This window comes from Zonotrichia leucophrys, chromosome 3 (assembly GCF_028769735.1).
Source record: "Zonotrichia leucophrys gambelii isolate GWCS_2022_RI chromosome 3, RI_Zleu_2.0, whole genome shotgun sequence".
Taxonomy (NCBI): Eukaryota; Metazoa; Chordata; class Aves; order Passeriformes; family Passerellidae; genus Zonotrichia; species Zonotrichia leucophrys.
In genome coordinates, this window is record NC_088172.1 from 10,662,454 (window position 1) to 10,688,417 (window position 25,964).

The following is a 25,964-nucleotide window of genomic DNA, read 5'->3' on the forward strand; positions in this document are numbered from 1 at the left end:
TCAAAAAAATTCACAAAACTTCTTTTTTTGTTTCACCATAATGCCTGGAAGCTGAATGCATCTTTCTGTACCAGCACCTAGTTCTGTAATTCTGTATTACATCTTTCATCAAAATTAAACCATTGAGCCAAATACTCACACAGAGACTCTGGGAAAAGCTTAATTTGTAAATCAGTAAAATAAGGCATAACAAAATCTGTTTACCTAATAAATGGTTAGCTGTTACGGTAGTCTCAAGTTAAATAATCTGCTGTTGCTTGCTCTTCAACATTTCCCATGTTGAGTAAAGAAATTCTAATGTATGCAATCTTTTAATTTAAAAAAAATTAAAAAACAGGGAGACCCAGGACCAATGGGATTACCAGGACTGGAAGGACTCCCAGGGGAAAAGGTAGGACTCCTAAAAAGAAGGCATGATTTCTCAGCAGCCACTATCTGCAGCTAAATGTTTTCTGAAGCCTTGTTTGGTTTATTTTTCATGTGTAAGTTAATGTTTCTGTGAGAAAAATCTTTGCATACTTATTTGTATTTTCTGGTTTTTTCTTTAAACAAGCAAAAAACATGCTTTGCATAGGTATAAATAATATACTCACCGAACATAAAATTTCATTTTCTGCAAATGGAAAGTTGTGTGTAGTAGGCCTTGTAAAATGCTTGGTAGAATACTACTGTAATTGAGAGTAATATTGTTAATATTTTCCTGTGTATGGCTCTTGTTCCCCCTTGAACATCATCTTTTGTTTACAGTCCGTCTGTCTTGTTCTCAGCCTTTTACTTTCTAATTGTGGAGACTGATTATAAATGTAAAGAAAAGCTTTTATAAAAGACTAAAATAGTCAAGATAAAAAAGTATTCATTTCTAAATATAGCAAAGTATAAAACATTTAGCAGAGAAATAAAAAAAATCTGTAAATATGTTTTCTGTCAGCAAAACCAGTTTGATTTTCCCCATATCTTCTAATTTAAGAAGAAAAAAGAGTAAATTTTTTTGCAAATGAAATGTTTTTTAGCTTTTTTGAATTATGCTATTAAATGACTTCATGCAAAAGTACTTTACTGAAACTTATTTTTTATCACAAAGAAATGTAAATTTAAAGTTTCCCTCTCAATATCACTGTTCATTCCTCCTACTTGCTTAGTCAGTGACAAGATCTAAGATCTTGTGAAAGATTTAAATAATGACAAGATCTAAGATCTGTACTAGATGCTTAAATTACATGAGATGGTTCTTGCTCTGGAATTCTACAATTTACAAGCAATTAAAGACTAGTCTGGTTTCAAAATGAACAAACACAGGGAGACATTGCAGGCCTAGCTGAGACAAAGTGGGGACAGGAACTAAATAAAGGGAATGAGCAATGGATCAGATCATATAAACCAGCTGAGTGAGTGTTTGGCCCTCTCCCAAAGTAGAAATATCATTTCCTTAACTAAATTTGGTCAGAATTTCATGTTTGTTGTGCAAATAACTGAGCAGAATCTCAGAACCTGACAGTATAGTGCATGCTGGCTTTTAATTTAGAGCCATGATGCTCCTCTGTGTAGCAGAATGCCATCTTCTACAGACAACATTAGCTGTAATCTCATGATGATTTCATGAACTGCTCATGTTCTCTGGATAAAATGTCCCCTCCCTCAGGCTTGCTGACAGTGGCTGGTGCATCTGTGCTGCAAGCCAGCCTGCTGAAAGGACCAGAATAACCCTGAAAAGGAAAAAAAGATCTTGCAAGGGAAGCATTAGGCATTTCTAGTTTCACTATCATAGCCAGCCTATAGGGAAAATACCACAAGTCCTGGGTGTGGAGTGAGCACTGGGGCAGAGTGCAGGGCTCCAGGGAGCGGGTCCTGCCTGCTGCAGGCACTCCGTGCTCCCCAGCTGCTGTCCCAGAGGTGGATGCTGTGCTCCTCACTGCCCCAGGGCAGGACAGGCTGAGCTGGGTCCTCGGAGCTGCTTCCCCCCAACTCCATCACACATGTAACTTGTCACCTGCCACACTGTGTGTGAGGGAGCTGAGTGTTTCTAATCAACAGCAATATCACTGTGCACCTCAACAGAATGATGAGGATGAGACAAACCATCATTGCTTATAAGAATAAAAACCAGAAATCCCAAAACTTCCTGGGGCTCTTATGCAGAACACAACGTGGCTGTAGCTATGTTTACAGAGCTTTAGTACATCTGCTCCAGGTAACATAAACTCATCTCAGAAAAATACTGTCTGGTTAGTATGGTTTCAACAGTACCAGGGGTTTTCTGACATAAATTCAGAAAAGAGGAGCCTGAGTTTTTCACATTTGTAACCAACATTACAGTAACAGGGCACAGTGTTGCAGACCAACACATCAGCAGTGGGTAAATACTACCTCTGGGTAGAGTTTTACCACTTGCTGAGCTCTGTCTGTCTGCTTTGGATTACAGTCCTGTCAAGAAAGATGAATTTGTCCCTGTAGCCCATCAGTTCCAGCCAAAACCACAGCACTGTCCTAGCTTAAAGCGCAGATGGAGGTGGCTGTGTGCTGTAAGGAGAGCCCTTGCCCTGAAAGGGCCCTGGCACAAGCAGAGGACATTGGCTTGTAGTGAAGGGATAACTGGGCAGCAGGAAAGCAAAAACTTCTTTGGAAGGTACATCTTAAATATGGGTATGTTGACAGGAAAGTGAATTACCCTGTGTAAATTTTGGTCATTGCCATGACCACAAATTATAATTATTTGGAGAACTCCAGATAAGTCAGGGACTTTCCATCCCTTTTCAAGGGAGGTCTCATGCAGAAACAAAGGGAAACATTATATGAGAGAACCTAAACAGAGGGTTTTGGTTACTTGCTCAAGTCTGTATAATGAGCCAGTGGCACAGATAAATATTAGCATTTAACCTGGCTCTTGTCCTCATTTTCATTTCACTTCCTTGGGTTTTAATGGGAATCCACCAAGAAACTTCTGGTTTGATTGTTATAGTTTAAACATAGATTTATCTTTTCTTTAGGGTGACCGTGGACCAGCAGGAGCACCAGGACTGTCAGGGACACCGGTATGTATATTCTTTAAAGAAAACTCTGGTTTTAGAAGCTGAAAAAACAGGTCAAGCAAGTAGCTGAGCTGTAGTCTCAGTCACTGTGGGACACCAGTGCTTGGTTTGTGCTTTATGTGTAGGTATGATTATGGGTTTTCCCCAAAGAAATTAGAGTTTTAATAGCAGCAAGGGATCATATTATTATTAAAATGACTGAGTGAGTGAGGCGAATGCACGATAAAGATGGAATTCAAAGCTGCATATGCTTAGTTAAGAAATGTGAGATTCTTCCCATTGCCTCTGTTTAATATAGATAAAGACATTTTTTGTGTTCCTGGGCATGCACAAATTTCTGAGCATCTTTCTATCACAAAGGAAAATCATGAACATTATTTATTGCAGCCCACAGGGATCTGCATATCAAGTCAATCAAACATTTGCTCTAGGAGAATTCTTTGTCAGCTATTTACATATGATATTCAGAGGAGTTTCTGAAAGTCATAGAGGAACTTTGTTGTAGGTGAAAGTAAAAGTAACTAATAATAAATTGAAATTATTATTATTCATTTGTGTTCCTAAAGGAAATGAAGATATTAGATTTCATTTACTGTTTAATAAAATAGTTTATCCATTTTTCAGGAGGCAATACAGAGTTATTTATATGCAAATAGATTTATTATTAAATTTTGGCAGCTACCAATACATTCAGGAGCTGTTTAAATTATAAATATGTGTTTCATGAAATAAAGAGAAGTATGTGTCTACACACTCCCATTTCCATTAGCCACTGATTTAGTCTATTTACTGTGAGTTCCAAGAGAACATCATCTTAAATAGCCTAATTTCATTGAGTTTTCCTAAAAGAATTGCACATTTAAGGGCAAAAGTATTTCTCTGAGCTTTATAGCAGATGTAAGAATTTCAAAGCTTGTTGTTCTGAAAGAGATTTTGCACTGTTAATAATGACACTGCACAGTTGTGCATTTCCTATTAATTTCCCACTGTTATGAATTTCCCAAGTTATTGGATGTTCTCTATTCAAGTTGGATAAGAAATATTTAATGAGTCCCTTCTTCAGGGATGAAGATGCATTCTGTTGACTATATTTAGTTCTAATAGAATCCAGTGGAATAAAATATTTTCCCCTGAAATAAATTGGATTTTTTCACAATTATGTTAAGGAGTTTTAATCAACAAACTAGTAGATATGAGAGACAAATTTTTTCAGTAGTCTAGGAGGATTTTGAGACATATCCACATATCTTGCTGGAAAAGAATTTGTCTTCTGTACCTGTCATCATTCCCTAGATTGAATAGTGAACCCTTTTCCCCACCTGAGAATGGAAACCTCTTATTTTCACTTTGGTGTTTTGCTGAGATTGCTGAGATTGTCAGGGCAGCTTGGACTGAGATCCTGCAAGCATTGCCCCCAGTGCCCATTTCAGCACAAACCCTCAGTTTGTGCTGTTCCCAGAGTTGTCCCTGGTGCTGATGGGTTTGGTCTCTCACTTGTACAAAGTCACCTGAGGATCTGCTCTAAGGACACTTTCATAAAATGTAGGTCCAAGTTGTTAAAAGAAGGGCATCCTAAAGGGACACTTAAAATCAATATTTAAATGATGTCATAAGAGAGGATTGTGAATTCTGGCAGGGTGAACATGAAATGACAATAGAAATGGCCAAAAAAAGAAGAAATTTTGCAAAAGGTGTTAAGTGAGTAATAAAGTCATATACAAAAAAGAAAAAAATCGGGACTAGAAATTACCTGAAGGAAAAAACCTTGATTTTACAGACACACTAAAAAACCTTGATCTGACTATGACTTCTCAAGATGAAAATCATGGTGTTGTAAAAAAATTTCATAAAAGTATTCAAGAAGGATAATCAAAACCAAGCGACTAAGTAACATTTAAAACAAGAGCCTGTTCATTAAATATGACAAAAATCTGGTGAAACATTTCTTTTTCCTTTCTTAAAGCATTAATGAGCAATACCATGAAGATTTCTCCCATGTATATATACTCTCTTATTTTTGATATAGAGGTACATTTCATTTGGCTTCCTAATAATATGAATGTGTAATATTCTCTTTTGGCAGGGAAAGCCGGGATCTCCTGGGTCCCCAGGCTTGCCAGGAGAACCTGTAAGTACAGATTTGAGTTCTGGATTCTTACAATAGCAAACAAATATTTAAGACACCTAGTGCAAGATTTTTCATGCAGTGTTTTCATGTGTGTTTTCTTCTTCCTTAGGGTGAAAGAGGACCTATAGGAGATATAGGCTTCCCTGGTCCAGAAGGGCCACAAGGAAAACCAGTAAGCAATTTTATACTGAATTTATAACTTGCTACAGAAAGATGTGATTTAGTTTATCAGAAGTTACAAAAGAAAGGACATTACATCTTGCTTTGTGTTAGAGTAGGTAACATGTGAAGAACATACAGAGCTGGACTGCTCAATATTAACCATCCAAAAAAGAATTATTCCTGGTATTGTGGTGTTTAAATAGTTAATGTTACTGAGATGTTCCCTTATGAAGGTCATTTGGATCTTGCTGACATAAAGTTTCCTCTTGTACTTTTTCCAGGGGGAGAATGTGAACCCAGGCACTGAGCACAGTAAAGGATGGGGTGACAGAACAGGTTCTCAGTTTCAGTTTAGATAGAGAAGCGTGGGCTTCATGACTGAATAAACTTTGAGACTCTTCTGTATACAGGTGATGCAGCACAGCAGCTGAGGCATTTACTGTTCACTTAGGAGATGTCTAATCTGCTCCCTTTATGTAATAAAAGTGTGACAGCAGTGTAGCCAGCCCTGTCTGAGCTGGTTGAACAAACCTAGTTTATATTCCAGAAGGGGTTCAGCCAGGGTAGTGCAGGACTCATTATCTCCCCTGAACCTTGGTGTTTTGGGGAGGAGCATGAGCAGCAGAGCTTTGCAGCTTGTCAGCACATCTCCACTTTACACTTCTGCCTGGAAAGAACACACAGTTTCTGTAGTTACAGCAGCAAATTAGCCCAAGGTGCCTAATCTGTACCAAACTCCACTTTGCAGTATATGAGGAGAAAGAAATATTCCTGCTGTCTCTGCTCATACAAGTCATCCTTTCTCACTCACAGCTGTGAGTTTGCTACATGTGCAGATCCATAAATATCCTACTAAATTAAACACTGTCAGAGCCTTTATCTTGCAATTATCTGGCATTGTACAATTGTTAATATACTCTCTGACATTATCTTGGCCCATACCACCCAGGACTCTCAGATCATGCCACATTCCAGTCTGGAGGATAATGTGGGCCTGGAATAGTCTCCAGCAGTTGCTATGAGTGCAGCCACCTTCTCTGGGGAAGGAAATGGCTTTAACCCATGAGACCAAAACTGTGCCATGCTGCAAGTCCTGACAACCAAAGAATGGTTCTGGATTTGTAATAGTAAGGTATAATCTCTGCAAGAGCAGAAGGGTAATTCAGCACCAGGGTAATATCTAGAATAAAAGAACTCTCTCCCATGGTTGTATTATGGCTAGCTGCTACTGGAAAAGTGCATGTGCATATACAAATATTCCAAATTTGCAAAGTTTCCCTATAATTTGTCATTTAAAGTTGGGTGATCATTAGATTTGGTGCACATGTTGATGCTCTCTGTATTTCTATATTGTAGCCACACAAACTGCTTCTTCTGCAGCTTCAGAACATTTACTGATATGGCACTAAACACTGAGCTTTACCCTTTATACTTTAAAAACACATAAACATATAATTTTTTTTCCTAGGGAATCAATGGAAAAGATGGATTGCCAGGTCCTCCGGTAAGAAAACATGCTTTTGTTCATTTTATTCCTCACAGAAACCACAGCTGTTAATCTTAGGCAGTTGCTTTCTGTTCTGCTAACACATGAATACACAACAAAGCCTTTAACTGATAAGTTTACCTTTTTTCAAAAACCATATTTCAGGGTGCTGTGGGGAGACCAGGAGACAGAGGACCCAAAGGAGAACGTGTAAGTCCCTATTATGATAATTTTTCCCTTTTCACTGAGCATATAAACGCCTCATCAGCATCTATCTTATAGGCAAAATCAAGAAATTAATTCTCTGTGAACTTCAAGCAGTCACCTAAAATCTAAGAGGTTTAGGCCCTAGACACCACTTCAAGGAATTAGAGTTGATTTGGCTTCTGCATTTAGAGTAAAAACACATTTTATAGACTTTGTAACACAGTTGGCCTGGACACTGTAAATTGATCAATAGGCTGAAAATTTGAAAGCAGATAATCCAGTTATGCTGTTGTCAGACTTTACAAAAGCCATGAACTTGCCCTGTTGTCCTCATTTCTATGTCACAGACACAAATCATGTTTTATGTAAAACAAGCTTGTCACACTTAGGCAGCAGGAATGCCAGTGCAATACCTGACTGCTTCCCAAACTCTTCAGACAGTTCTGTTCATGGGAACAAGGCCATGGTGGGCAGGAATGATTATGGGAGGTGAGAGATGAGTTTATACATGTATATATATGAAAGACAGTCTTCTTATAACATTCCCAAAGTCCTGATGTCCTAATCACATGGCTGCCACATTTATTTGATAACTCAGAGAAGCATCTCCCTGTTTAATCTGGAAAAGGAAATGCTGCTTTATGACACTGAAGAGCCATGAGAGTTTAACAATTACTACAATTATCCCTTAAAAATTAACTGTTTGCAAGGTTCTGGTTTTGCCTTTAAGGACACAGGCCTGCATCTGTGAGAGAGATTGCAATGAGTACAGAAAATAAAGTCAAGGTTTTCTTGCAGCCATTATTATTATTACTACTGTACAGCATGCTCCTTCAGTTTGAGACCAGATGTTGTAGTTACAGAAAAGAGAAGCATCAAAATTGGAAGGACAGAATAAAACTCTTCAGGTTTTCTTGTCTGATATAAGAATGTCCTCATAGAATCCATTTTAAGAAGGAATAAGCCACCTGGGCTGAAATAATTTTATAGATTCTTTGAGTGACTAAACACTGCTGCTATTACTACTTTATAAACTGAGTGACAAACTAGATTGAAAACATGTTTTATACTAACCTGTTTTCTAGAGATTGCAACAGATACAAGTGCTAGTGGCTTGCTTGTTCACAGATTGTGAACCTGCTGGAGTAGAGCAGGTACAAACACAGGAAAAACAGCAGTTCCTCCTGCACAGAATTTGGTACAAGATAAAATACAAGAGATAGGAGAATGCTAGAAAGGAGAAAGGCTGAATAAAGCAGCACCTTAGGCAGAGATCACAAAACACAAATGTCCTGAATTTTGTACAATTCATGGTGGAAAGTTTAAAGAGGAGTCTGGAGGAATATATGACCTATTTTATGAATTTTACAAGGACCTTTTTCAAAACACAAAGAAAACACTGGAGGCAGTTAAAAAATGCTTGTAATATTTGACTTGCCTCCTACACACTGGCAGCCTGTAAAATATGGATTGTTTATAAGAAAAGGATCAGCTTCACACTGGCACAGTACCATAATTCCAGAGAAACTTGCCTTTTTCTTTATCTCTGGTAGAAGAGCTATCTGTAGCTACTCTGCAGGGTTATAAACCTGAGAACTTATCTATCACAGAACCACAGAAAGGCGTGGGCTGGAAGGTACCTCTAAAGATCATCAAGTTCCAGCCACCTTGCCATGGACCTTTCATCAGAGCAGGTTGCTCTAAGCCCCATCCAACCTGGCCTTAATATATTTCCAGGGTTAGAGCATCCAGAGCTTCTCTGGACAACTTGTTCCAGTGCCTCAGCATCCTCACAGTAAAGAATTTCTTCCTAATATCTCATCCAAACTGACTCTCTTTAAGTCTGAAGCTGCTACCCCTTGTCCTGTCACTAAATGTCCTTCTTAAAACTTCCTCTCCAGCTTCCTCCTAGTATCTTTGAGTACTGGAAATAACTTAGATTAACTATAATTTTGTGTAAATGAAGACAAAAAATAGTAGACTTCTAAGGAAAGTTACAGGAAACATCCTGGTGTCTTTTGCCTGTGTGAATTTGAGCACCTGAATTTTACCTCTGCCATAATTGACATTCCTAGTTCCTTGTATAAGGGCTTAAAACTTTCTGTACTCAAGTTCTGTCCGTGAAAAGTGGGCTACAGAGTTAAGCTATTCTTTTTGTAATCGACTTCAACATCAAAAGTGCAAGAAAACAAAATATATTTTCAGGACAAGGTTCAGCCTGGAAAATCATCTTCCCTGCATGACTCAGTCTGTTTCTGAACAGGCAAGAATTTTCTCTTTAGCATTCTCAGGTGGCTGTTCAGGTTTGTTCCACGATGTGCAATGGTTTTCCTTCTGCTTTTATTTTACACAGGGAGATCAGGGTATTCCAGGGGACAGAGGTCCCCAGGGGGAACGAGGGAAGCCTGGCCCGTCAGGAGAAAAGGGGGATGTGGGTCCTGTTGGCCCTCCAGGAGACAGAGGCTATCCAGGATCACCAGGTCATCAAGGTCCCCCAGGCTCACCAGGACCCCCAGGGTTTCCAGTAAGTAAATATAAGTTTATCTTGGTTGTTTGTGTATTCAGACAAGTTATGAAGGTAACATGGGCTGAGCAGTGGAAATTCAACTGAGAAATAGCACAGTATTAGAAAAACTATAAAGATTTCTCTCAGATCATTTCAGTGTTCATTTAAGGTGAAAAAAAAATATACCCACATGATCAGGTATTTATTTATAATTATTTTTTAAAACATCTGCTGTGGATAAACTTTAATTATCTATTTCTTTAGTTTCTGCATACCAATATGGCTACTCAGTACTGTTAATTTTCACATTTTCCATAAGATTAAGAGCTGCAGTCTGAGCCTTTGCAACTGGGAAAGAAAAGGAGGTGGCCAAAATTGATTCTCAGTAGAGGAGAAATCAGCATTTAGAAAGACAATAAAATTCTGCTTGCCAATTGTAGATATCTTGATTTTTCTGCATGAGCACACAGGCTCACACATCCATATTATGGGTTCTTTTTAACCTCAATCATGTAAGGTAAAGCTCTAAAACACTTTTCCAGTGAAGTTACTGGGACCATGGTTCTGTTCTGGTCACCAGTGCATCAGAGCAAGTAGTCCACAGGGCAGGTAAGAAGTTGGAAGATGCCATGCAAAAGTAAAGCAGATTTTTGTTCCTGATCATCCTTACTGTCTTGTGCAAGGTAACTTCCATACTCGTCACATCCTGGTCATCTTGGCAGCTGGGAGTGCTTCTCCCACTTCATGCCACTAGTGTCTTTACAATATTATAATGTATTTGCAGTAAAGTGGCCTTTGCAGTAAAATAAATAACAAAAATAAATTAAAACACTTATCTGTTGGTGAAAGGTTTATATCAGTAATGCTAATTTAAGCATTTCTAATTTTTGTAGCATCATAAATTGTCCTCTGCATATTCCTGTTGATACATGTCACCTTTCTTTTTCCTCATCAGGCTGATGCAATTTCACTTGAAGAAATAAAGAAATATATCAAACAAGAGGTTCTTAAGGTATTTGAAGGTAAGAATAGGAAGTATTATACAACTTAATCTGAAATTCTGCTCTAAATTTCTTTACATGTCATCTAACTTACATTGGACTTAGCAGGTACCTTGTTGCTGTAGCTGTGTTTAGCAAGTCTACCTTACATGATTCTGTTCAAGCAATGAGAGGTTAGAGTATCTGTTAAACAGAGCATTTCCTTATGTAAAAGATCAGGCTGAAGACTAGTCTTCTCCAAATCATAACAGCAAACAGAAGTGTCATTGTAGGTACATGTATGTATCATGTATCACTGCAGATACTGTTTGTCTACTACATACCATTAAGGTATTGAAATGTTACTAAAGAAGAGACCACAGATGTACCTAATTATTTTGCCCACTTAGTGGCAGACTGTCTAAATAAGAGAAAGGTTCAACAGCCTTCAGTCACATAGGTCTAAGCTGCTCTGCAGTTTTCTCAGCAAATATCCCTGCTGAGTTCCAGAGCTCCCTGCCAGACCACCATCATCTGGCACAGTTTTAGGCAAGTACCAGATTCAGCCAAAGCCTTTGTATTATGTAGGATTTCTTAGATGAGTCCTTACTCTGAAAAGGGAATATTTTTCTTCCCCAGCATTCCTTTGATCATGGTAGAAAAGCTGTGACTCAGGTTTCTGAAACAAGCTTCTTCGTGAACACGCCTTAACAGTAGCTTCTCTTCCGTAGCAAAATGCATTTCTTATGTCCTCAATATGCTTTGTTATTCTGTCATTAATATTTGTGGGCAAATCTATCTTTTAGAGATGAAACAAATTATATAAAGCTTGAGACTTCTTAACCTGTTCAGGCAGTTTTTCGCTTTGTAACAAGGCTATCCCTTTGTGCATTATCACCTTTCCCCAGGGTGCTACCCCTCAGAGTTCAACCTATAATGTATTTCAAGAGCAATTTGTTGAGTGAAGTCACTTCCTTTTCCCATTCAGATAGAATGGTAACAAATATTTAGTCTATTCACAAAAAGAAGGCATTATAAGGTGCCCTGCCTACAGGGAATAAAGTAGTTTTGTCTTCATAGCTATTCCCTTTTCTACACCTCGCTACTGTTCCCACAGATCTTCCGGTTTTGGCATTCCAGTTTCATTTTGTTTACTTTCTATCACCTTCCTTCTTTTTTCTTTGATGCCCACTCTTCTCTAATTTTTTTCTTAAATCTTAAAACTCTACCACTGTAAATACTCACTAAATTGTGGAATGGTTAGGGCTTTAATCTGGTGTAAATGAGACAGCGTCAAGGTTACTACCTATGTTACCTACCTCTAAGGAACAGTGAAATATTACCAAGGACACTTTATCTCACTAGCATGAAAATTTCTATTTTGAAATATCTGAAATTAGCAATTTTTGCTGAGTGCTTTCAGGTTTTTTACAACAGTTTTCAGGGTTCCAGCACATTCCAAGAACTGTTCACAGGATTTAATCTCTACTTTGCAGCTTAATATGAGTTACAAAACTAGAAGGTAGCCCTCCATCAGTGTGTTAAGTACTAATTATTCTGTCTATGTGTTTTAAGTACTTCCATGAACAGGAGTCAGAAATAATTTGAAATATTGGAATATGTTAGTAATGGAGAGTAGTAATAGAAAATTTTATACAAATTAATTCTGATTATTTCAAAGGGTAAAGACTCAGACATGAATCTGAGTTGGAACTGAAGGTCTCAGTGCTTATTGGAGCATTTAATACCTTGACTTTAAGAAGAGTTGAACACCCTACTTACAGAAACTTTAGCTGGGGCTTTGGGATTTTTTTCCCCTTTTTTGCTAGCAGATATCTTACCAACTTTTTCCTGTGTCTTTGATTAATGAAGAAAGGATGGGTCAATTTGTATCCCAGCTGAAGCTGCCTGCTGCAATGCTTGCCTCCCAGGCTCATGGAAAACCAGGGCCCCCAGGAAAAGATGGATCACCAGGGCCACCAGGAAAGGATGGTTTGCCAGGGCCACCAGGAGAACGTGGAATTCAAGGTAGGCATTCCAAAAAATGTTCCTTTTAGCTGTATCTTGAAATCGTTATACACTTGCTAATGTTTATTAAATAAGCCAGGACTAGCTATCTAGCTTTCTAATGATTAACTTTTAAACTTATGTACTTATGTTTTTCCAGACCACATCTAAATATTAACCCATAGTAAATGTGTGGATTTTACTGATTAAAAACTCCTAATCAGTGCATTTTATTCTAATCAGTTATAAATTTAATTATTGACAGATATCTAAATCTGACAGAACTACTGTAGCAGGTTTTTTTTTCCTACAAAATACTTGAATAAGGAAGAAAAACAATGCCAACACTCTTGCTATTTAGATTCAGCTTCATATTTAGAGGCCATCTTTTTTAAGAAAAAAAATCTTTCTGTCTCCTGGTCCAGCTGCTCTTAGCTTATATCCTGAGAAAATACAGGGCATGAAAAACTGAAGAAAAATATTCTTCTTTAAGAAGCAGTGAAAACTGAAATATTACTAAATTAATTTTTCTTATGGTGAAGGAACATATTTTCATAAAAGAAGAAATCAGAGTAATCAGTTTTTCACTAACTTAAGACATCAACTGTACCCCAAACAGTAATTTGTGCATTGCAATGCACTTGGACAGTACCGGACTCTCATTTCTGTGAACTACTTTTACTGAAAAAGTGTCATTTAGTGCAAAATTAGCTCTGAGGGATCCAGGATCATTGTAGTTGTGCTCTACTGTAGAGCCAGCCTTTCAGAGATTAAAAGAAAGACGAGAAGAGACTAGAAAGAAAACAGAATTTATAGATGAATAATATTTTGTGGGTGGGTAACATGTAATTTGCAGTTTATCTGTAGGTAGTTCTTTATTATCTTTTGTTAGTTTGGTCTGCTCTGGAGTCAGAGCAAGTCAGACTGGAATGAAGAACATGCCAGCAAAGCTGAAGATGTGTGGATCCTAAAGCTATCAGAAGAATAAGGACTTACTAACACTGATAAGCGCAAACCACTGACAGAAGCTTGAAAAATGTGATGAGCTCAGAATGAGAAGAACAAGAATAAAGCATCAAGGAAAACAATAAAAGGCTTAGAATCTTACAACACTGACTTCATCGTTACCTAAATATTCAGATCACTGCAAATAGTCACCTTCAATGTCAGTGCCAGATTGTTCAATGATGATGGATGTACTGGATAGTCTCAAACACTTCTGGGAAGAGAAACATTGCACTAGGTTTCATTTCCAGCTAGTGAGCATCAAGACTAAAAGATGATAGCTATGCTTGAAAAATACAAACAAAAAAAAAGCTGCTTTTCCATATCTTATAGTTAAGTAAAATAGTGCTCCATGTACGCAGGATTTCCATTTATTTTACCAATATGCTCAATACTTGTTTTTGATTAGTAAAAGGTAAGCTAAGTGTGAAGCCTTTAATTCTCTGATACATAAAAAGATACAAAAATTTACACTTCCAAGGAAAGAAAACCAGAAGTTTACCTTGGTTTTTTTTTTATACTGTGAATAAGAGACTGTCCTGTAAGAGGTGCATATTTACACACACCCTTCGCACCTTCCTCAGTTGTGCCTGTGCATGTTACTGCTTTGTGCCAAGAGTAAAAAGAAAATTCAAATCTCTGAGCAGATTGAAAAGTGTCTTTTTATATTCCAGCTTGTCTTCAGCCATAAAATACATAGCAAACAAGACTTCTTGGTGAAGCACATTACGTGCATGTGTGGCTGAGTCCTTTAAGGTAGCATGCTGTGTGCACAAGTCCTGATACAGGCGTGGAATTGACTGATAGACACTTCTAATTCTATTTTTCACTTGGGGGTAGCCCAGACTGCCAACTCCAGGGATTTGCTGTGTGCAGTAATACGTGGCAGAGGGAGTCACTTGTCCCCCACAGGCAGTGAGAAGAAGTGGATGCTTGTGGCAAGCAATTAACAGGACCTCTGTGATATGTCCTGTTTGTGATGCTGCATGCAGAGCCTGCTAGAGCCAGCCAGATGCTGCTGGGTGTCTGGAGAGGTGTTTAACTTCATCTGAGGATTCGCAGGGGTCCCTCCATACACCTTGAGTGTGGTGCTGGTTCACCTGGAAACTGGTCAGGAATGATTTGGCCGGATTCCAACAGAATCTCCTTCTGCACAGCAAACTAATAGGTAGTGGATTAGTCTCAGAAGCAAAAAAGATACTAACTTTTGGACTTATAGGCATGGTTTTCAAAAAGTGTATTTGAGGAATTGCTAGACTCTTATGCAGAGATTCATTCCCTTCTAAGGAAGTCCAGAATTTTTACCTGCTGGCCTTCAGCAAGGTTGTTCATAGTTCCTCACAACCTTCCCAGTGGTTCAGGTAGATATAATTTATAGGATGATCTCATTAGAAATATAGCATGCAAGCAAAATAGAATTGCAACTTAAATTGTGAAACACATAATTGGTATTCAAATAGCCAATGGAAGATTTTTTATAGACATATATATATATTCATTTCAAAACCTATGCCCCTGCAAGCTGATGCTCTGAGGCAGGACTAACGGTAAAAAGTACAGCATGTCCTTAAGGGAGAACAGAGGGACTTTACTCTGCATGAGTTTTAAGGTATGTTTATACCTTAAAACCTCCTACAGAATTAGAAAGTTTATTTCAAGTCTTTACAAACAAGATATATCAATGTCATCCATCTGTAAACAGACAGCTTGTCATGTGTAAGAGGATCTAGCTCAATTAATTCCACTGACTTAATTGGATTTTTAAAATTGTAATAGTAAGGGAATTTTGGTCCATTAGATGAACTGCATCTTGTGATAATTTAACACTTCAGAGATTCCTTATGTTAATATGACTTGATTTCTTTTTTCAATAGAGAAAAGATTCTATCCTAGTTAAAATTCACTCTTTCTGTCAAATTGAGGAAAATATTTTTTATAGGTCCTCATAACTTGTGGTAGCCTCAAGGAATCGAAAAAAAAATAGTTCAGCTCAGAACTATTGCAATGAATAGTGAAAGCTCCTTATCTTTATTGGTAATCTCTGTTGTAAAGTTTGTCTCTTATTATAATTACAAATTTTTATGGTGGAAGCGTGTAGAAACCTTGGCTGACATCAGGAACCCATTTTAGTGGATGTTGTCTACAGACAGTCACTCTTCTGAAATGGCTGCACTGGTTTCAAGACACCTCCTGCAAATTGCTCTCTGCTGTGGAGGTTAAAGTTAACCTGTTTTACTTTGATTTGAAGCCCAGCTGCTCCCTCAGCTGAGAGAGCTGTAACACACGCAAGGAAGTCAGAACATGTACTGGGGGCTGGATGAGGGGGCTTTGTATTGGCACCCTCTCTGTTGCTTTGCAGTCTTTTTAAGAACACAGAGTATTTGCACAGGAAAGCACAGTGGATACTTTGGCCTCATTGTTCCCTGTGGTGGCAATCTCTTTGCCTTGTATTTGTATTAAAGAACCTCAGATTTCTCAGATACTTGACATGTGAGTTTCAGGTGCTGCATAGTCCGTGCTGATGGAAGAGGGTCTCCATGATGTGGGTGCAGTAGCTTCTGGAGCAGTTTAAATACCTTTCACCTCTGAGTTCATGGACATGAAATCCTGTCATTTCCATGTGGAGCAGAGGGTGTAGCAGTAGTGACACTTCTGATTGTGCTGTTTGTGGCAAGCACCAAACTGAGAGCTGAATTCCAGCTGTGACTCCTCATCTATGAGCAAAAGCTTATCTGTATGAACACAAACTTGCTATATACTGCTACCAAGTGTTTACCATACTGCCCACGTTGGGTATGTGTTTGTAACATTTGGGGTTACAGAAATCACAACAAAACTTCTAGGGCCTGAGTGAAAGGTTCTGCTAAAACAGTTACTTTTTTAATTAAGCAGGTGCCTCTTACTGAAATTGTAATTCTACCAGGAATAGTAGATAGCATCTTATATGTGCCTTTACATTAAAAACAGTAAATCTGTTTTGTGTGTATGGTAATATTTTCCTTTGACTGTGTATGAGTTTGTCAGTCTAAGCTCAGAAAGAAGGTGATATTATCCTCTAGAGGTGTAATCATGGCCTTGCTTCTGAGCAAAATATACCTCATTAAAAATCAAATATTTTTCTGCCAGAATTACACATTACATTGTTCACATTGTTTACATATAAGTCTGTTTATTAAAATTCTTGCGTTCTATCAAATAAAGCCTTATTGTTACACAAGGTATTTGGGAATTTGTGTATTAAACTTCAGTGCTAGCAGAACTTACCTGTCACCATGTAAAAAACTACACCCTTGCACGTGTATTTGGATACAGCCAATAATGGTGTATCACTAAACCATGCTGCTCTTTGTCCTATTGTAGGGGTTTTTTTCCTTATTTTCTTGTGTTCCGGTGATGTTTACAGAATCATTCTGTCTATCTCAGTTGTTTTTAATTATGGTGTGTCAGAGACCTGCAGCAATGTTTATTATGGAGATTGTAAATGTGATGTATGGTACCTTTGATTTCTCTCTCTTCTCCATAACTAAAGAAATGCAAAACAAATCATTAGTGGCAGCAGTCCTGTAAAATTAGAGTTAACTGGGTTTGTAGTGGGAAATGCATTGTAACTGTTGACTGTAAATCAAAAAACATTGAGAAATATAAAATCAATAGGGCATGCAATGGATTCTGTAGTTGTATTATTGAGCTTTGCAAAAAGCAGCAATACTAGAAGTTGCACAAGATTTTTCAGAACAAACCAACTTGGTGTAGTTATAAATATTACTGTGGTCATTGGAGAATAAATCCAAGATTCAAAGTCCAATACAAATACCTGCATATTCCTTTTTCTTAGTCTTTATAGCTTGTGTGTGTATATGCCTTGTACAATTCTGCTTAACATAACTCAGTGACCAGTATGCATGGTTAATTTGAATTTGGGTTTCAGTGAGATTTTTAAACTGTTGATTTCCTTTAGTTGTGTTATGTATAGCACCCTGCATGCATTTTATAACATTCTTGCCTCACTGTAATTTCCTTGTTGTGGTGCTGAGAGGAGTATGATGATTGATGCTCTGTTTTGAAAGCTGGAATGATTGCAACAGATAGCAGACTTTCTGCTGAAGTGTATAATGAGCTTGTGTGTAACAGAAAGCTTGAATGCTCTGTGTACCATTCCTACTGCATTGTGTCTGTTGTAGCAACCCTGAATCGGTACCCACAGCCCTCAAAGTAATTTCCTTCTGGAATATCCTGTAAGGTAGCAGTGTTGCACAGACCACAGCACACTGGAAAGAGAGCCTTTGCCATCCATCTGTCAGTGCCAGTAAATCTGGCACCCTCATGGGACATCAGGTGGATTGGCATGGCTGTGCTCTTCTCTTTTAATTCAAACTAAGTACAGTTTTCACTAGAGGAAGAACTCAATAGTTTATTGTATGGCGTGCTAAAAATATACTGGTCCTTGAAGCAGGAAGATTTTCATTCCAAATGTGACCAGAAATCAGCAAATTAATCCTAAACTTTTGTCACCTTACATGCCAGCATCTGAAGTGCTGGGTACAGAAGTGTTTCCTCGTAAGCCCTTTTGAAGTAAGGGTTTGTGGCACATGTCTCCTCTAAAAATGCCTTCATCCTTTCTCCTGCATAATAAAGGTACATTCTTAACTTGAAATAATCTGGAAAATATTTTACTATGGCAATAAGTCCTCTGCTCTAAAGATTCCAACTAATAAAACTTTTAAAAACAGTTCAAGGAAAAAGAAGCAGAGATTGGGCATGGGTTGCAGCACCTGAGAAGGTGGAAGCCTTTAGATAAATTCAAAACTATGGCCTACGAAGGAAAAGGACTCAAGTACTCAAAATATGATTACTAACCACATCTTGTTAATGATATGCAGCTACTTGGGTCAAAGTAAACCTCAAACCCAAAATCTGCACAAGGTCCAGAGATTATTCATTCCATGTGAGGAGAGCTGGACAACACTGGCCAGGGAGTGGGACTTCTCTCACATACAGGAGAATGTCTAATCATAAAACTACCACTTTACAAAAAGTCCAAAAAGTGCAAGTGTAAGGATTTATGCAGAACAGAGAGAGTAAAATCTGCATTTGGCTCTTTATTAGAGGAATTTCAGGTAACTTAAAATCTTGGGGAAGGGTCAAGCTAGTGAACAAAGCAAGAGCCCTTTGACAGATGATGTAACAGTTACAGCTAGAAATGCTCATATTTTCCAGAAGGAACTTATAAACTTAAGAGTGGTTTCGAAAAAAAAAAGAAAAAAAAGGATTCTGAAGAAGAGAACTGAGCATGTGCTTTCACAATTATATTTGTCTTGGTAATTTCATGTCAAAAAGATATACAGAAAATCCCTACCTAAAATAAGAGGGTGCTCTTATTTTCATATCTTTATTCTGTGTAGGTTATAGAGGACAGAAAGGGGAAAGAGGCGAGCCTGGAATTGGACTGCCTGGTAACCCTGGACCGCCTGGCCCTGCAGGTACAAGTCTCCAGATCTATTTCTGCCATTGTTGTTTATGAACTAACAGGCCTTTCTCCTGGTTTTAATGCTGGTTTTACACTCCTGCTTTTCCTCCCGAGCCGGATCGCAGCGTGAGGTCAGTCCCACCTGCCTCCTTGCGGATGTGCTGGAGCGCTCCTGATGTCGGTGATGGAAAGCAGGGCACTGCTCGTGCTCTGGTGAGGACCCTGCTAATTGTAGCTTTGTTTTGCCAGCTGCTGGCCTGCCAGGCCCACCAGGAGCATCGGGCTCCCCGGGACCGCAGGGGCCGCCTGGAGCCAGCGGGAGGTGCAACCCGGCGGATTGCTACTACCATGTGTCACAGACTCGCTCACGCACCAGCAGGAAATAAAATCCCTCCCCCTGACGCTTGGGCTCACGGTCACTTTTCACTCTTTCCAATAAGTTTATTTAATTTTTTGAAATATTTGGTGTATTTTTTTTTTCTCTCAACACTGCATGGTATATAGATAATTTGTAAGGCACAAAATTGAGCCTTTTTCTATGTTATTTGCAGTGTCATAATGATGACATGATGTCATGTATTTTCCAGAGTGCATTCCATGTGTTGTTTCTCTTATTTATTTTGCTTAGAACAGAAAATAGGCCCAAATAATTTTCATAAACTTCTTTCTTCAAACAAAAAATATTTTATTATAACTTAAGACATTATGTATGCCTCCATATGTAAACTGGCTTTATTTTTCTTGCTGATGGTGAATTTTCAGTGGAAAAAATAGATTTCTGAAGTCACAAAGAGTACTCGTTCATGGTGAATGCAGGACCTGAGCTGGAGCACTGGGAACTCTGTTCAGACTCAACATTCATGTTCCCCAAGGAAGCTCCAGCACACCTTCTGAAAAGGGTCTGCCTTGCTCCAGGAGTGCTGCCCACCATTGCAGGCACATCCAAGATGGCAAAGAAGGAAACAAAGATGTGTTTGTGGTCTCCTTATCCCATCCAACAGTGAGCTTCAGACTGACTGGAAGATCACCGGCTGTAGCTCCAGAAGTGTCTCTCCTGACTGGAATTAGTCCCAGCTGGGGGCTTGTGTGTTCCTTCAGTCGTGGTTACACACACCCCAGATATTAAATGCAGGAGGCTGCTGACAGTGCTCTGGACTGAGAGCTGGCACACCTTCTAACCATTAGGTGGACTGAGTAAGGCTACTAAGGTCTGGAATCAAGCTACTCTGCTATAAAGTCTGCTACAGCAAAGGTGACCCCTTGCTTTAGAGCAGAGGCTGGTGAGTGCATGTTCCAAGAATGGAACTTCACAAGCCTCTAATCTTGGTGATGGCTCTGTTTTCTTCTTCTTCCTGCAATAGTCACATGCTGAAATCAGCTTGAGAAGAACATGGAATCTGTACAGTGCACAATTCACAGATCCTATTTACTGGTGACAGAAAATTTTTTGAGTTCAAGAGAAATTCGGAAAAAAATACAAAACTCTCCTAGAAAGGCGTACTGCTGAGAGCAACAGCATCCAGTTTTCAGTCATTTAGTAAAGGCTGCAGGAACAGAAAATGTCAATGATGAACAAAACAGAACAATGTGTAAATCATGTAGAGTTCAAATGGTTGAGCAAAAGAAAACCTGAAGAAAATTGATCACACAGATGATCCTAAAAAGGAGTGAGTAGGGGTGGCCAAAATTTCACTTCTGGTTATTAGGAAACAGATGACCCTAAGTTAGTCCTGTGGAATTTTGTACAGGGCAATAGAAAGCAAAGGTGCTGCTTAAGAGAACACATACATCTATAACCCACAACTGCAAAATGCTCCTGTAGTACAAAGCCATACTGAGGGCTTTCATCCCATTGTTTGGAAGGCAGTCACTCTCCCACATTAGGCAGGGAAGTAGTTTTGATAACTGTGCTTGAGCAGTACTGAGCTACCAGGGAAGTATTATTAAATTGGAAGTCCTGGCTTCCGGAGAAGCTGTTGTGATGCATGAATCTGGCTGAATTCTGGGTTTTGCTCAAAAGCAGTTAAGGAATGACTGGTGGGAGTCTTTAGCAAGAGATGCACATTGGCATTTGTTCTAAATAGTTCCTAGCACTTGCGTCCAGAGCAGAGGAGCAAGATGAGAGCAAGAGGTGACAGAATTAACTCAGGCAGCAGCTGGGGCACTCAGGACACTTTCTGAAAGGGAAAGCACAGATCCCTGACATGTTCATTGGTTAGGTGTTTGGAGGAGAGAAGGTGCTTGCTACAAAAGGATGTTAAAGGAAACACAGGGATGGAAGGCTGAGAGTACGCACCTGGGACAGGAGAGGGCAGCAGGAATGAGGATGGCAGAAAACCTGTGGCACACCATGAAACTATCTCCTGAAGGAGCTGCACTACACTCTGCAGCTGAGGATGCCTTGGGGAGTTAGGGTGCTTTATCTTTCCTTGTGAGAATGGGGTCAAAAGCCCACAGGCAAACCCAGTCCTCACACCTCCTGTTCTTCTTAGCCCTCACTCCTTGGGAGGCAATGGCTGTCCCTTTTCCAGGCCAGCACAGCCCCTGCTCTGTGGGCAGCACTGTCCTGCTGGGGTGAAGGTGCATTTGGGACACGTGGTCCTGCCGGAGCTCAGCTCAACACAAGCTGCTCCCACTGCAGAGCTGCTGTGCCCATGGTGCATGTTTTGGTTTGCTCTGTGGAACTGATCACCCTTCCAGTCCTGGTCCTCAGAGCTCTGGGGCTGTGGGAGTGCTGGGAATGGTGAGGCAGCTTGAGACGGAGCCCTGAGGCACCGACTGCTGCCATGGTCTGCCCAACCAGAGAGCAGAGCCTGGCACCAGCACATCCCAGTGTTGAAACATGGACACCAGAGGAGCAGCCCCACATACTGGGGTCCATTCTCTGAAAGGAACTGCTGGTCAGGTATCTTGCATAAATATTTTCTGTTTCTTTTTGGTTTTGGTTTTTTTGGGTTTTTGGGGTTTTTTTTTGTTACTTCTCTAGTAATTCCAATATATGTATAATCTAAACATTTTTTACTTCAGAAGTTAATTTTGAACTTCATTTTCTGTGATAATATTAAAAAGGGTGCTGTCTTGTGTTAGTACTTGAGTGACTTAGAGGTTCCCAAGCAGCCCCATCCTGGAAGGCTGTACATAGACCATTGCACCACTTTGGTGGTATCTGTATATTTTGGGGCTTTTAGCTTGCTGAAACCCAGCATCTGTTATCAGCCAGATGCAATTGTTGTATTTTAATTTACTTGAACTTATTGGGAAGCAGAACACTTTTTATATTTGAAGAAGTTTTATTTTTTCATCTATGTTTCCTACAGATTCCTTTTTCTTTTTATAGGCTTAAAGAGAAAGGTCTTTCTAAAATGTATTTGAATGCTTTCAGTTGATTTGCAGGTAACTTTGGCAATTATCTTGTCGCATTATTTTTATTTTGCTAAAAGCCCAATTTAATTTTCTCATGTGAGAAAACGGGTAATTTTTTATATGGGCTATCTCAGTACCTATTTTAAGATGCCACTTTCTTCACTAGTGTAGAGCAGAGCTAATCCCAGCTTAACTTTACTTCACACTGGCTTGCTCCTAATTCACATTTTTAGAATTGAAAGTGGAAAGTAGCTGGAAACATGTGTCTGCATGCTTTTCAGGTCTGGCCCCTGAAATTTCTTTGCAGTTTCAGACTGATGTTGTCTTAGGTTTTGGGCAGGAGGCCAGGGAGGGAAGAGGGGATGCTAATCTCTTTTGCAATTTGCTTTATCAGTTTTATATCTGTTTTGAGCATTTCATGCTGCAGTAAGCACTGCAAGGAAATAAACACGAGGGATTATTTTTTTCCAGTAGCATAAGGCCTTTTATTTTGCTTTGGGTTTGTTTACATGCAACAAGACTCAGAAGTGAAATAACTTTGACGATTTTTTTTTAAACCTTTTTTAAAAGCTCTTTAAGCTTTATCCTAGTTCAGGGTCAGACTTTTATATTTTATGTCAAGTTGCTTTATCACCTATTAAGCACATGTTGGGATTTTCTTTAAATAGCAACGTACAGAATTACTCAGTTTGCCTAAAGAGAGTACAGAAACTTCCTCAGAGGGAAGCAGATCTCCTGCTGTCCACATGGTGGAGTGCAAAACACCCTTTCAGTACAAGGATTACAGCCCAGGCATAACTGGCCCAGCAGAACAAGAGCTGACCCAGCCATGTGTATTCTCACAGCACAACAACCTGTGTTTCTGATTTTGTTCTTGAGAGTTACTTTTTTCTATTTTCTTTCTTCAAATCTCTTTCGTTTGCATGGTGGTATTTGCAGAAATACTGCCTTTCTTGGATAATTATTGTAAGATAATATAGCTAAGATTTTATTTGTGTTTATTATTATATTGTGTTTTATGTATGTTACAAAAGAATGTGTTGTGGTGACATCTCATTTTCAGGCACCATTTATGTCCCCTGCAATGATGTTTGTCCCCAGGGGAGGAGGGACTTACCTATGGTTAGTAAAACTTCAGCAGCATCTGAGGTACAATTGGGCAGCAGTGCAGCCTGGCAATGTTTTGAGAACCAATTTTCTTACCTTAAGCTGGATCTGGTTTCAATGTTAAAAGAGCACAGTGATACAGAAACAGGATTGATTATCCATCCTTCCCTTACATTTTATGATTGTGGGTTATGACAGATGTTAGGTATGCATAACTTTGTTAAATAAGTGGGGGTTTTAATTAATGGATAATCACACAAAGTATTTTGGATCTTCTTTTTTGCAAGGGTGAAATGTTATTTTTCATTTCTATGTGCACTCAATTTTTTTCTTTTTTTTTCTGAAATGTTTATATGAAAATCTTGTAAAAACCCCACTGGCTAAATTAGCATTTTATAAACTTGTTTCTCCACACAGACTACATAAAATCAGTTCTTAATCTTGCATTTTACCAATGCAGTAGTAATGCTGCTCCAATGTGAAATGTTTGAACAAGAAAAGTAACTCAAAAATCAAAACATTGCTGATTTGGGGTGTGTTCATATTGAGTTTTTCATAGATTCCGGATGTACCAAGTCATGCAAATTTTTCCTGAAACCTGATATGTCCACTACAATTTGATTGTACTGGATGGATGTTTAAATCACATCCATGCACACAGGTGGGTGTAAGCCATGGAGAACAAGTTTAAACCTGACTTTGTCATGGTTGGTATTTAAGTGGAAAATTCATGCTTCAGGATACTGTAAGGAAATGTGGTTTTCAAACATTAATTGCTAACAAACATTACAGATTCTTGACCAAAATAAGTTTGTAGCTAAAAAGATTGGAGTCTACATGTCTTTTAGCAGTTTTATTTTAGTCTGCTATTCTATAAACACGAATGCATTTAATTGCTTACTGCAGTTTTAATGTAAATATATTCTGTCTCCAGTCAGAATGTTTGAAGGATTCTCAATGACACACCTTGGTGTTTTGTATTCTTTCATTTCTGAATTGTATGCAGCTGTCACTGAATGAATCACAGAACATGATGACTGGTTGCTTTCTTCCTTCCTTATATTTTTGGTTTGCAGCATTTAAGGTTCAGTTCAATGGAAATGTATTAAGTGGATGAAAAATAACTTTTTACATTATTGTGTGGCCATGTACATCTGAAACAGGAGGGATGGAAATGGAAATATTTTGCATACTTTCTGTTTGTGGCTCTGTCAAAAATGTCAGCCTTTCATTCTGTGTCAAATCACGAGAGGGAGGATGCAGCTGCAGACAGGAGAAAGGAGAGGCACAAAGCCACTGCAGTGAGCTCTGGGGAGAAGTCAGGGTGGGTTGGCTGAATTTGGGGGGTTGGATTTTAACCCCAGATGAAGTCAGGGTTGTGCTTCCTAAGCCTGGAGCTCTACAATCTGAATTCAAAAACAAACAAACAAAGTCAACTAAATGCAAAACCTTGGTCTTAATATGTATATAATTTATGGAAATTAATGCATTCTCTGAATGCAGATAAACCTACCGCCCAAGTAGGAGATAATCACTTTTATTCAAGAAACTGTTTTCCTGAACTTTAAGAACTGTAGGAATTTTCATTTTTCTCTTCCTGTCTAACTCTCCCAGGGGGAAGAAGGCTGATGGCATTCTAAAGGACTCTAGGTAATAATTTCACCACTTACTTGATTTTCTTTCTTCCAGTTTCATAGTGACTCCAGAAATTTTGTTTTGTTCATTGTCTGAAGCTGTCAGGTTTACTCATGCTTTTGAATGCACAGAGAGCAGGCAAAAGAGAACAGGAGTAACAAAAACTTGAAGGGAGGGAATAAAACTGGAGCTGTAGCAAATCCCACAGGAGGAACCTGCCCTACAAAATATAGATATTTTTTCTCTACCTGTGGCCCCTGAGCAGAGGAGATGCAGCAACTGCTTTTTTTAAGTATAAAGGAAGCAGAGGTTACATGGCCAAAAAATAATACAGTGATGAGCAGGTCAAGCAAACACATTTCACACAATTATCTAAGCAATTTAACAACATTTGCAAAAATGCAGCCTTTGTATGTAAAGCACAACTGCTGTGTTCTGCCAGGATGAATTAACACTGTTGTCTCTGAAACAAATGTTTCTTGGGAAACTTGGTTTCTTTTTCCTTCTGTCCTTCAAGTAGCCTTCAAAATACCATCTGCTGACACTTTTCATATTTGAAGGAAAACAAATTTTGTTGTAGATCTGTGCTTGGCTCTGGATGAGCTCAGATCATGATGAAGTATTCAAGGACACAAAATGTAGTGTAATCCTCCTTAGCCTTGGTTTCATACATAATTTGGGAGCTCCAAATATTGCTCTAGAGCTTCTTTGGCTACAGAGACTTTGGCCTTTGTGAAACATTCAAGATTTTTTGGCAGAAGTTCATACTAACTTGCTTGAACCCAGTGACGGCTGAGGCAGAAAACATATATAAACTCATATATTAATTATATGTGTATATAATCTATAGCTGTGTCTATCTCCTATCTCCTAGCTCAATATTTG

General features: G+C 38.8%; 1 protein-coding gene across 5 annotated transcripts in view; it reads left to right on the top strand.

Moving 5' to 3' along the window:
• COL19A1 (collagen type XIX alpha 1 chain) overlaps window positions 1–19,386 on the top strand; it is a 172,947-nt gene extending 153,561 nt beyond the window's left edge. For 4 of the 5 annotated variants that reach the window (XM_064707334.1, XM_064707337.1, XM_064707336.1 and 1 more), the window contains 11 exons: window positions 338–391; window positions 2,985–3,029; window positions 5,110–5,154; window positions 5,264–5,326; window positions 6,785–6,820; window positions 6,968–7,012; window positions 9,363–9,533; window positions 10,471–10,537; window positions 12,368–12,523; window positions 18,910–18,987; window positions 19,224–19,386. In XM_064707334.1, coding sequence (XP_064563404.1) covers window positions 338–391; window positions 2,985–3,029; window positions 5,110–5,154; window positions 5,264–5,326; window positions 6,785–6,820; window positions 6,968–7,012; window positions 9,363–9,533; window positions 10,471–10,537; window positions 12,368–12,523; window positions 18,910–18,987; window positions 19,224–19,360 — 897 coding nt within the window. In that variant the 3' untranslated portion in view covers window positions 19,361–19,386. Of the gene's footprint in view, window positions 1–337; window positions 392–2,984; window positions 3,030–5,109; window positions 5,155–5,263; window positions 5,327–6,784; window positions 6,821–6,967; window positions 7,013–9,362; window positions 9,534–10,470; window positions 10,538–12,367; window positions 12,524–13,394; window positions 14,726–18,909; window positions 18,988–19,223 lie in introns of those variants that run through there. The other variant, XM_064707338.1, reaches the window with a different exon arrangement.
• Window positions 19,387–25,964: the final 6,578 nt, after the last annotated feature.